The sequence below is a fragment of the Phacochoerus africanus genome, chromosome 1 (assembly GCF_016906955.1).
Source record: "Phacochoerus africanus isolate WHEZ1 chromosome 1, ROS_Pafr_v1, whole genome shotgun sequence".
Taxonomy (NCBI): Eukaryota; Metazoa; Chordata; class Mammalia; order Artiodactyla; family Suidae; genus Phacochoerus; species Phacochoerus africanus.
In genome coordinates, this window is record NC_062544.1 from 262,431,936 (window position 1) to 262,445,447 (window position 13,512).

The window sequence follows — 13,512 nt, forward strand, 5'->3', positions numbered from 1 at the left end:
CAAGCATAATGGTTCCAAAGCAGAGCAATACAAATATATAAATTATTGCAGTTCTAAAAAGAAAGTTCAACAGCCAAGCTAAATAAACTTCTTTGAAACCAACTTGGTTTTCATCACTGTAGCTTCATTTTCTTTTCTTAAAGATCTTAGCACAATTTGTATGCATTTCTATTCAAATTAAGCAAGGTTAACACACACACATAAATTATAATAGTGTGAATGGCATTTAGTATGTCACTACAGAACACTTTCTAAAATGCCTCTTTTGGAGGTAGTAGAATGGAAATAAACATTCTACACATGTTCGAAAGGAGAAATACACCCTTTCCTTTCTGTGTAGTTAAGTTTAATGAACACTTTTTTGAGGGGAGGGTGGAGGGCAATACTCATCTTCATGATTTTTTAATGTTTTAATTTGATAAGGTTAAAATTATGGACTAATTCAGTATCGTTGAAATGTATTGGTAATTTGGATTTTTTTTTTTTTTGGTCTTTTTAGGGTTGCACCTATGGCATGTGGAGGTTCCCAGGCTAGGGGGTCCAATCTGAACTGTAGCTTCCGGCCTACACCACAGCCAGAGCAGCGCGGGATCCGAGCCCTGTCTGCGACCTACACCACAGCTCACAGCAATGCTGGATCCTTAACCCACTGAGCAAGGCCGGGGATTGGACCCAAGTCCTCATGGATACTAGTCGGGTTCAATGCTGATGAGCCACGACGGGAACTCTTAATTTGGATTCTTATAAACTAAAAAGAATAGGAAAAGGGAGAGTTACAAACTAGATGTTAAAGAAATCTTAATGCCAGAGATTTGCTGATACAGTTCATAGCAAGGTGACCAAGTTGCTTAATAGGGTAGACTACACTAAAATAAGGGCAACTAGGAAAGGATGAAGTGAATGCATTGCTGGACGCTGGACAGAACCTTGTTATTCCAAGCACAGTATTATAGCCCTCCTCCAAGATAGCTTTACTTGTGCCAGAGCCACATTACCTTATTATTCTGGTAAATAAACTCTCTCCCTCCCCACCTCCACAAATTTCCCCAAATTATTATTTCCACCAACCTAAAGTTGAAAATGCAATGAAATGTCAAAGTGAAATAGTTGGGTTTTATAGCCACGTCTGAACAAAAGATATTTAAAAAAATTTGCAGAGTAGTACATTTTTTATTAAGTACTTAAAAATATTCAAATATCTTACTTTAGCATAAAAATAACACTACAAGAACTCTACATTGTACCACTTGAAAGTTTTCATGTCACGTAACCCTAATTTTATGATTACTGACCCAAACCTCCTATTAAGCTACACAAATAATTTATTCTTTAAAAGTTCCTACTGAAGTTTTGAGCATATACATTTTGTATTACATTTTACAACATTAATAACACAAGCAGATTTCTTTTAAAATAAAACAAAAATTGGTAAACATTAGCACATACACATTGATCCCTAAAAATCAATTAAAAAAAAAAAAAACCCAGCAAAAGCTGACAATCCTCAACAGTGTAAACACCGAAGTAAAAAAAAAAAAATAAATAAATACAAACAAAAAAGAACTCACTTTAAACCATTTTCAGTGGTAAGAAATATGGTAAAATGAAAAAACTCGAGAAATCTCAAGATGCCTGTCAAGGTGCCAGTAAGAAAATAGAATATATTTTGTCTATATTTCTGCAATCACTTTCTAACATGAATTTATTTAAAAATAATCCTCAAATGTATATGAAAATGAATACTTTGTGACAAAATGAACACATGATTTGAAAAACTAGTAACATTTCTTTGCTCCGCACTGTGTGTAAGGAACTACATAATGGCACAAAACACTATCCTGCCGCCTGCATGCATCATCTATTATTGGTGCATTATTTGACACGTGCATGCCTTAAAAAAAGGACTAATCTGGACATTAAGTACTGGGATTAAAGGATCATAATCCTAAAGTAAACAGATTTTTAGCTTAATTTAAAGGGCTAGAGGATTTTAAATATTTAAAGAAAATAATCTTGTGTGGTCAAAATTACTTTCCACTCGAAACTGATTTCTTAGTTCAACTTGTCTAATTATGAAATCTAAAGTGAAAAAAAAATTAGTCTTGTTTCATTCTCCTTAATCATTTGAGCTGTGAAAATGTTAGTAATGGCTGATTAGCAGTCTCTCTTTTGCCATTTTGAAACTGAAGTTATGTGTGAGATTTTCTTCTAAACTTCCTCAAAGGATACGAACAACTGTACAGAAAAATAGCCAAGTATGGTAATCAATATTTGTGGTATTTCATGTCCTCTCAAGGTAGAACTCGACTCTATCCTTTATTCTTATTTTAGCATATACAATATTGCATATTCAAGAAAACTGACATAGAAATATAAGATCACCAAATTTTAGATAAACTGCTGTGCAAAATATTTTTTTCAAAAATTTTTTTACTAGAATATCCATCCAAACTAGGTTCTAGTGCGAGTACCAGCACCGCAGATATTTTTTAAGAGCACCTTTCCTTTGAAGAGCTTAAGTAGAAATATCTAAATGGAATAAATCAGAATCCCCAATTAAGACCTTGGTACATATACGATCCCATCCAATTGTGCCAAACTCATTAGTAAAGCTATATATTTGCCAGAAACTCTTTAAGATATAAGCAAATACTTGCTTTGGGTAAGACTGTTGTATTTGAGACTGCACCATATGGCTCATATTCTAGAAACAAGCTACTATGTGTATCAAATGCAACATATCCCAAACTTTTATGACTGTCCCTAAGTGATCTAAATAGAAGCACAAATGTATGCAAGCACACTGGCTGGTAACATTCTTAATCAGTTATGACAAAAAAAAAAGTAAAGTCAAATTTGAAAATGTGATCACAGGAATGAAGCACTGAGATACTTACTAGTATCATCAGGAAGTATCTTTATTCAACCTATAAATTTATAGACATTTTGATATTGCACACATTAAATTTAAAGCTTATCAAAACTAAGGCAATGCATCCCCACTCCCTGGATTTTAAATTCATTTTGGATGACTCAATTGAGAGAAATTGAAAGCATCTTTCAAAAGCTCCCTCCAAAAAGCAATTATATTTCAAAAAAAGCAAAACAAAATTAGTGAAATATCAATTAATATCCTGAGGCAAATTTAACATACACATTTTAGCATCATAAAAGGCTGTCTTCTACTAGATTGAGGTGTTTCTTTGCTTAGCCAAATACTCTTTGTGTTTAAGACCAAAATCTGACCCAAGCCAGGGCCAGAGCCAAATGTAAGGCAGAAGTCATTCATACCTTTCTTTAGGCATGAAACTGCCAAGTTAAAGGGCTTTTTCGTAGTTTCTATTAAGCAAAGGATCCTACCTCATAAATACATTCTAAGCACCAGTTGAAAACAGAATTTAGAGCCCATTTTAATTCTGCATTGGTTGTAGCTTTTACTATAATACATTATTTGAAAACCTATTATTTACCTGTGAGACAAACTATTAGTTTCAGAACTCTTTGGAAACATAACAGGCAACTAATAAGAATATCCTCTTATAAATGGGCTTATTATTTTGGATTAGAGTTTTGTTTTGTTGTGTCAAGCAATCTTCTCTTTTCCTTTAGATTCTACAGTTTAGGAAAATATCTCACAATGCTTTCTTTGGGCTCAACTTTCAACGATGTTGACAGCAGAATTTGGACAGCTGAAGGATTCTTGAACTTTTATCCAGAGTGGCACACTAAATCATTTTAATTTTTCTCAAAGACAGGACAACAATTTCATGGCATATTCTATTTGAAGATAGATATTACATTTGACTTGGAAGTGAGGCTTGACTAAAACTGTCCAAATTCTAACACATCAAAGTCATTAAAAGTAATAATGATGTAGAATAGGCTTTTACTTCCAGAGACAAGCTGACATATAAAAACTAGATTAGCATTTTCTTCCTGAACTAACTCGTAACTGCCTTTGTTAGAAAAAAATATCTTCTATTTTCCTGCATTCTTTCTTTAAAAAGTTATTAATTCCTCTTTCCAAAGAGTTACCAGAAGTCAAAACAATTCAACTAGATAGATTTCTATGCCTAAATACATTTATCTTTGGAAAACAAGATAATAGTTGTAAAAACAGTGTATTAAGAGAATAAAATTCAGTGATCTGAAATATGGGCAACATATTCACACATGAAAGTGTAAATATAATATACAGAACCACTCAAATACACATTTATAAAGAGAATGAAAAGGTACCTAAAATAGCATTTTTTTTATAAAATTTTCATATTAAAATATTGCTCATAATAAATAAGAGGTGGTATTATGAATTCCATTTCCCTCTTAAAAATTATCTTTAGTAGTTCACACTAATCTAAGAACTCTGTAAACTGTCTATTGTTTTGACAGGTGAATTATATTAGAATATGTTTAATAAAATCACACTGTAACAGTATATTTAAGTAGTCACATGTGGTAAAAATTAGGGAGGGCCATTTAGTAATTATGGGAAAAAAACATTTCCCAAATGAACCAAAATGATTAACCCTAGAAGACTAGAGTTAAGATCTGCTTTATTTGACAAAGATGTTAAATGTTGCCTTAAGCTTCACAAATTTAATGACCATAAAATAACTGACCATAACCTTCTTCAGCTTCAAAGTGTGCATGCCTAACTGATCAAAAAATGGCAGGGCATAGGAAATAAGTGTAAACTGAGTTCAGTTGTTTATGGGTAGATGTAACTTCATTCCTGTTCGTCCCACTTGCAGACATGGTAACTTGGAAGAGTTCTTAAGAAGCTGTTCGATTGCAATGTGGCGGACATGGAGCTGTGAGGCCAAAGAATCTTTTTCTTGCACTTGGTGGGCTAACTCTTCAAAGACTTCTGTAAAGATTAAAAAAGCAGTTCCATTTTTAGTACATAGCAGGCTAATCCTATGATTTATATTTTAAGTGATATAACTGAAATGAATGTACAGGGCGAATGTTTGCAATGAAAGTAGTTGGAAACCAAGGAAAGAGTTGTGTTCTGATCACCCCAAGAAGCTGTATGCTTTGCATAGCCAACTGAAATATTGTATTTCTCCTCTTCTCCATTAAATGAAACTTGAGAGTCATAAGCGATGACTATAGAGATGCACAGCAGAAATGGCAGTTACAACTACATCTGAGACACTTTTCTGAGAAATCTGAATAGATAAATAGGCTCAGTCAACATCTAATATGCTTACGGACAGTGAAGTACTCATTAGTATCCAGGTCTGAAATCTCCTCTAAGAGGCATGGGAATCAGACTACTTGGATTTTTGAACCCTTGGTTTTGACTCTTATGAGTCTCAGGCAAGTAACTTATTATGTTTTAATTTACTCTATGTCTTTAATTTTCTATGTAAAATCTTGATAATGGAAGTAAGCACCTCACAGGGTTATCATGAGGATTAAATAACATCATACTTGTAAAGCACTTAACACCGAATAAGTACTTGATAAATGTAAGTTGCTATTACTATTACAATTTTATTACTCCGAGAGACTGTGGTCAAGAACAACCACTAGCTTTGGAGTTAAAAAGACAGGGGTTAGAATACTTAATATGTTACTACTGCAACTGTAAACAACTTAAAGTTTCTGAAGCATAGTTTCCTCCCCTATAGGGGAATCAATTGTAGGGGGAAATAAAAAGGAAGAGATGCCTGGGAAATCTGAACACTAACTGCTGTTTGTGTTAGCATCCTATTTGATGATGTTAACAGATTACCAGCCATTTATTTTTTTTAAGGTGTGATAGTGAAGTTGTGATTGCCTAAAAAATGTTATCTCCTTTAGAGTAAATCCTAAACTATTTATGGTCAAAACAGTATGTTGTCTGGGCTTTGTTTCAAAATAATCAAAGCTAAAGGTGGGGTGGGGCGAGGAGAAGGCTGCAACCAGAGATGAAGGAAAATTAGCTAAGCATTTGATAATGGTTCAAAGTGGGGAAGACAGGTTAAGGGTTTCACTGTACTATTCTCACTACTTTTGTGTTTGAAATTTTTAATAATAATAAAAATAGGGCCAATGCCAGCTGCCTCAGAGAACGGCTATGGAGCACATCTGTACAATGCCTGGCACAGTAGTAGGTGGTCAACAATGTGTTAGTAAGATGCAGAGATTAAGTTGTAGTTTGTTTTCACCTAAAAAAGAGAAACCCATTTGACCTGCTGTTCATTAAGAAGCTGTTTTCTTATTCTTTTTGCTCAGGAAAACTCTAATAAATTCTAATCCCATTTCTAAATTTAAATGCAGATGAAGCTAATAGGGGATTTTCTGTATCAAAAGTTGCACATATAAAAAGCACTGACACTGAATCTTTACCTTGTATTTGCTGTCGGAGCTCTGCATTCAGTTGCTTTACCTCACTAAGAGTCATTGAATTCACTGAAACATGAAAATATATTATTACCATGGCAATCTGGGAAAATAAGTTGTCTATACCACCAAAACAATATCCTATTAAAAAAAATTATTTGCACTTATCTCCCAACATAATGTTCAGCAGGATCCTAGGATTCATGAACTCCTATAGTGTTGAGTTTTCAAAACCTGACCACAAGCCACAGTAAAAAACATGTTTTACATCTCTGCCAGTCTACCTCCATCTGGAACAGAGTTCACTGAAAAATACTTTGTATCTTTCCCATGCTGTTTCAGTTTTTAAAAAGTGCTAGTCACTACCCATCAAGTTGATTTTGCTTGAGCACTACATGCTCCACGATCTGCAGCTTGAAAAATATTGAAGAGCTATGGAAATAGTTTGAAAAATCAGTTTGTCTATCTCCCTGTAGAACCTTACATAATTCATATGTAGAATCAATGAATTGTCAACAAATATACCCAAGGGCCCATCTAGCTCTAAGATCACTTGATTTTAAGTTAATTAAAATTATCTCAGCTTCTGTGAGTTTTTGTAGAAACTGATGCAGACTGAATGAGTCACCTTGTCTAAGTGCACACATTACCTCTGGCCTTTAGTAAATGTCAGATTTTTGCTTTCGAAATGCCACCCCCAATTAGTCTTGTAGGGATTAGCAACTTGACAGTGTGTGTTTGTCAATGGTTTGATGCTGTACTTTTAAACTACATGAACCCTGAACTTCCTAATTCACTTTTTGTTGATTCTATCCCATTAATAATTTAAAATGGCAAAATAAATGGTGGGACTGCAGAATTCTAATGCTTTAGGACATCCTGAGGAATATTCCAAAGAACTGAGGGTATTAAGATATCTCATTTTTGCTAAAGTGAATCTTTCATTTAAATACTGTATTTATCAAATCTATAATTCAGCAAAATTCTTGAAACATCACATATATAAAACAAAAAAATCCCAACAAAATTCCAACCTTTACATTTCCCCATTTTACTTACATTCCTCTCTGCTGTAATGTGGATGCTGGGTCTGGACGTTAGCCTCTGGGTTAGAGATTGTCTTTTCTTTTTTCTGTTCCTGGTTTTGACTATGAGGCCACAATACACTATTGTGGCACAGAGTGGTACTTGAATCTTGTAACACACTAAGCCCAAAGTCTGCATTTTCCCCTTGTTCCAATATTCTCTGTGTACAGTTTGCCAGACCACCTGCACTTCCATCTATCCACTTTGCAGAATACTTTGGAACTTGGGAGTCAAACTGTGGGAGTAACTTTTTATCTGATTTATGCCTGAAATTAAACAGGTGACGCTGGGGATTTTTAGAACATTCAGAGTCTGAATCCAGATCCTTATTTTGTGCATATTGTACAATCCAGTTTATCTTCTTACTTAAAATGGTTTTAACTTCTTCATAAGTACTTTTTGAAAGCTTAGATCGAGGACAATCCTGATTTGCAATCAAATGGTATTTTTCAAAGCAGTCTTTGTGGCCCCTTAACGATTTGGTGTGCAAGAGATTAGATTTTGGTATTCCTAAAGAAAAAAAAGGAAACAGAAGACTTGAGACAATTTTGTTTTTTATAAGTTGCATTAAGAAATACACATCTTGGGATTCCCTGGTAGTCTAGTGATTAAGGACTCAGCATCATCACCACTGTGGCTTTGGTTTGATACCTGGCCTGGGAATTTACGCATGCCCCAGGTGTGGCCAAAAAACAGAGAAAATACAAATCTTAAAAAAAAAAAAAAAACCAAATTTTTAGTAAAATAAGAGTCACTGATAATTTGTAAGTTAGGGGGAAAATACTAAAGAATGTTGATGTTAAAAATATAAAATATGGCCTAACAACTTACGCTTCAATTTAACTATATATTCAGTAATACTAAATTATTATGAATAGCAAAGCCTTTCTAAGGATTTAATAGTTCAACTTCAACCTTAGTCCAGAGGAATGTTATTGCACGATATAAAAAATACTACAGAACCAGCAACTTACATTTACAGAATCTTGGTCTTTATATTAAAAATAGTGCTTTCTTCACTTATCCCCCTGAAGTACACATATGCAAAAAATTTCTATTATAGGTTCAATTAGAGAAGTGCTTGACAATTTTTTTCTAATAAAAACACAGTAAATCATAGCCTCAAGTTATTATGTTTTTATTAGGGAAAATAAACCAGAACCAGAAACATACACATTAATAAAAGCCTCAAATTCATTGATTTTTTTAAAGTAATAAAAGCATCTAAAATGTTTTCACATTTGGTTGATACTAAAACTTTGTCAAGATAATTTTATCTCTCTCTCTCTCTCTCTTTTTTTGTCTTTTTGCCTTTTCTGGGGCTGCTCCTGCAGCATATGGAGGTTCCCAGGCTAGGGGTCTAATTGGAGCTACTGCTGCCAGCCCATGCCAGAGCCACAGCAACGCGGGATCTGAGCCAAGTCTGCGACCTACACCACAGCTCACGGCAATGCCAGAGCCTTAACCCACTAAGCAAGGCCAGGGATCGAACCCTCAACCTCATGGTTCCTAGTCGGATTCGTTAACCACTGAGCCATGATGGGAACTCCAAGATAATTTTATCTCTAGAAGAAATGCATTACACACAATTATTTTTCATACAGCAACGAATTCAATATACCAAGATATAATAGCCAGTATAATTCTTCAACTCACAAGTGTTCATCAGACACCAAAAATAATGGAAATGTTCTTATTATATTTTACCTTTTTAAAAAAAATTTTTTTGTTATTATGCTTTTTTATCTCCCAACTTTTGGTAGAGTTTACTGTCTCGATTTTTTTAATATAGAATACATTTTCAAATAGATAACACACTTTGAAATATAGAGTACATTCATACATTTTCATAAGTTTAAAGTTATGTAAAGTCAAACAGCAGTGCTTTATATTGAAGGTGAATAAGGGAACCTGACTAGTAACCATGAGGTTGTAGGTTCGATCCCTGGCCTTGCTCAGTGGGATAAAGGATCCCGCATTGCTGTGAGCTGTGGTGTAGGCTGCAGATGTGGTTTGGATCCTGTGTTGCTGTGGCTGTGGCGTAGGCCAGTGGGTACAGCTCTGATTCGACCCCTAGCCTGGGAACCTCCATATGCCCTAAGAGACAAAAGAAAAAAAAAAAGGGATGAAGAACTGAAAATTAATGCCTGCCAGAACCAGTCTACATCTGCTTAGGTTTGAAAACAGAGTAAGTGGAAAGCCACTCAGGTACTAAATTAGGAAAAAAAAAGTTTTAGCTGATGCATTAGAAAAAATTACATTCTGCATTCATCACTTGTTTTAAAAATTGAAGTTGTAACAATTTTAACAGAACTCCAAACTCTGGCTAACACTAAGAAAATGAGGTATTTGTACTTTGTATTAAATCAGGTACAAAAGTGCTTGCAAATATTAGTTTGTGCTAAAATGATGTAACATCAGCCAATGATGAGTCCTGCTGAGACTGCCAAAACCAGTGTGAAATGGGCTGTCAGTTCCCCCGCTAAGGAAGCTATGGAAGCACAGCTCCTAAACACTAACAGTGGACGTGGTCATGAACAACTGCTCTTACACGGTAAACTCAACTATCTCAGCCTTGTTTCTTCCACTGAGCGCAAAAACTGAAATCAAGCAGAATTTCAAACACATTTTATGTATCCATTTGGTAATTGTATTACAGTTGAGTGTGTGTGTGTATACACACATATACATATATATCTTACCAGTTATTGTCTGGCTAGGTCAAATTTCCAGCAAAATTAAAATATTTAAGTGCAAAACCTCAAAGTTCTACTTGACAACATGGTGTACACATTCAAAACCTGGTAAGTTAGCATAAAAAGGAAGTTCACAAACCTTGATTAGAATAAAATTATTCCAAGTTTGTTATTATGTAAATGTTGTATCATAATTAAGATAAAAAGGTAGTACCCATTATAGACCAAATAAGAAATATCTCTATTCTGCTGTTTGATTCTAATACTGTTAGGCAGAGAGAACCTGGAGCTTGCTTACTTTACTAATTTTGGAAAATTCATTAGTTTCTTTACCTGCTTCTCTATAAACTCTCTCAAGTCTCGCTGCCAACAGATGGCTAGCCAATCCCTGAAACAGTAAATGGTCTCATTCTCACTTGGTCTGTGGCCACAGCACTAATCCATGCAGGAATGATTTAGTTGAACCTAAACACTGTAAATTGGGTTTCTCCTTTACTTTATATGAAAGGAAATTCTTCAGCACAGAAAAAGAGTTCTAAACTAGACTACAGAGAGTCATTATTTTTTGCTGTTAAATTTTCTTTTGGATTTCTAAAAATTTGGACTGTTCAGAAATTGTATTAAAAAGGGTAAAAAATTACATGGAACGGATTTCCTGAGGCACCCCAGAGCTTCAATGACAATATAATAGATGTTTATCTGAAGAATAATGTAGGCTTTTAAAGGTTTTTTTTTTTTTTTTTTTAAACTTAACATTGCTTCTTAGTAAGTCATAGAACATAACTTTCTGTTCTCCAGGAATAATTTTTTCTTTTAGCTTTTACTTAAATCCTCAGATGAATGCTTGGAACCCAGTAAGCACATGACTATATGCCTATTGGTAATCTGCTGAGATGAACAGCAAATCAGAGAACTACAGTGTTCACTTTACTGTGAAAATACCTAAATAAAAAAAAATTCAGACATTTAGGTGAAAAATCCCCTAAAAGGACAATAAAAAAGTGCCATGGCAAGAAGAGTTCTGAATGCAGGGAGTATTTCTACTTAGCTGTCCCACAGCCTGGTACCTTAAACTCACTCTGCCTAAATGAAACTCCTCTTCCTCCATTCTTAACACCCAATCCTCAAACCCAATCCTCTTCCTAAGTCTGGCAGTGACCACCAACCGCTCAAGGAAGAAACCTGGGTGTGCTCCTTGACAGGGCCTCCCTGCACCCTCCGTCCACATGTTTTACTGTCTTAATAGATATCCCCTCTGAAATCTAGCAGCAAAACATCTTAAGTTCTTTCACCCTGTATCTGGATCTTCATCATTATCTCCTATCTGGTCCTCACTTCCTCCAAGAGCCTTTTCTAACCAGTAACACCTGAGTTAATCCCACCAGATTTTACAATTGCTTCTCCACTGGCCTTTATCTCCTGCTAAAAGCTAAGTTCTGTGAGAAACGGGACCAAACTGCTTTATGTCCATCTTCACTGTCATAGTGCCTGGCACATATAGAGTACTATAACAAAAACTAAATGAGTAAAGGATAACTAAAATTATATTAAAACACTTATTACCAATTATTATTTGAGATCTATTGCAATGAAGTTTTGCCCATCCTAGCAAGGTACCTAAGGATGTTTCCTTTCTTTTCCAGCCACCTTATGGCATATAGAGTTTCCAGGCCAGGGATGAAATTCGAGCTGTGGTTGCCACCTAGGGCACAGCTGCGGCAGCGTTGGAACCTTAACCCACTGTGCAGGGCCAGGGATCAAACTTGTATCCCAGCACTCCCGGGATACCCCCGATCCCGTTGCGCCACAGTGGGAACTCCAGGATGTGTACTTTTGTCAGGCTCTCAGAGGTTTATTAAAGGTATCTTCCAGTGAAGCTACTCCTATGTTTAGTTTAATGTGTCATCAGTCCCAGTAACTGATGAGTGATACTGACACAGAGATGGTATTCTTGTGGCACCATTCAATATGCCAAACATGAATTCCTACTCAGTTATGTATTTTTAATAGAACTATACATACAGTGAATATACAACAAGGCTGTTTTAATGTTAACTGTAGCTCATTCATCCAGGTCTGTACCTATAAATTTCTTTAGCACACTAAAAATTTAATTTCAATTTGAAAATATTTGTTTTATAAACATAGTTTAAGATATCCCATGCAGTAGCAGAGGAAACAAAAAATTCAAAAACTATAATACATTGATTACTTCATATACTTGAACGAAATAGTTTTTAATCTAGAAAAGAGAGTAGTTCACTTAATTTGTATCAACAACATGTGTCATTTTATAAACTCAAGTGATTGTTTTTTTCTATCTCATCGGTTCGAATTAATATGAGATACAACCACTGCTATTATCAGAGGTCCCAGTGAGTTTCAAAATAGACTTTACAATTTTAATTGCATTTACAAGTGTAAACAGCTCTAAGCACTAATTTGTTCAGCAGCTTTGGAAAGGGAATGAATCTAAATGCAATTAAATGAGTTGATATTTTTTAGAACCTGAGTTATAAGTAATTTCCAAACCAGTTCAACTAAAACTGCAGTACAACTTCCTAATAAAAATTTGGGAGGGCCAATGCAGTTGACATTCTAACTACTGTGAAAACTGACATACCCCAGTATGTCCATGTAACTTTGTGTCTTCAGTTCATGATTATTAGAGAACTAAGACCTTACTTGGCAACTATATTTGCTAACATTTTTTCTAAATTTATTTATTGTTATTTCCCCCAACACACTTTTTTTTCTTCCCCACTGTACAGCATGGGGAAACACTTTTTCTAAATTTATTTTTTACTGTTATTTCCCCCAACACCTTTTTTCCCCCCACTGTACAGCATGGGGACCCAGTTACATATACTTGTATACATAATTTTTTCTCCCATTGTCATGCTGCGTTGTAAGCATCTAGACAATAGTTCTCAATGCTACACAGCAGGATCTCATTGTTAACCCATTCCATGAGAAATAGTTTGCATCCATTGAGCCTAAGCTCCCAATCCTTCCCAATCCCTTCCCTTCCCCCAGGGCAACCACAAGTCTATTCTCCAAGTCCGTGATTTTCTTTTCTGTGGAAAGGTTCATTTGTGCTGTATATTAGATACCAGATATGAGTGATGTCATATGGTATTTGTCTTTCTCTTTGACTTATTTCACTCAGTATGAGAGCCTCTAGTTCCATCCATGTTGCTGCAAATGGCATTATTTCATTCTTTTTTATGGCTGAGTAGTATTCCATTGTGTATATATGCCACATCTTCCTAATCCAATTGTCTGTCGATGGACATTTGGGTTGTTTCCAGCTCTTGGCTATTGTGAATAGTGCTGCAATGAGCAGGCGGGTGCATGTGTCTTTTTTAAGGAAAGTTTTGTCTGGATATATACTCAA

At 35.0% G+C, this 13,512-nt stretch overlaps 1 protein-coding gene across 3 annotated transcripts in view; it reads right to left on the bottom strand.

The window, feature by feature from the left end:
- Positions 1 to 1,150: 1,150 nt before the first annotated feature.
- Positions 1,151 to 13,512, bottom strand: part of C1H21orf91 (chromosome 1 C21orf91 homolog) — a 33,464-nt gene continuing 21,102 nt past the window's right edge. For 2 of the 3 annotated variants that reach the window (XM_047794784.1, XM_047794775.1), the window contains exons 3-5: positions 7,393 to 7,929; positions 6,340 to 6,402; positions 1,151 to 4,870 (exon numbers count right to left, since the gene is read on the bottom strand). In XM_047794784.1, coding sequence (XP_047650740.1) covers positions 4,704 to 4,870; positions 6,340 to 6,402; positions 7,393 to 7,929 — 767 coding nt within the window. In that variant the 3' untranslated portion in view covers positions 1,151 to 4,703. The remainder of the gene's footprint in view (positions 4,871 to 6,339; positions 6,403 to 7,392; positions 7,930 to 13,512) is intronic. The other variant, XM_047794793.1, reaches the window with a different exon arrangement.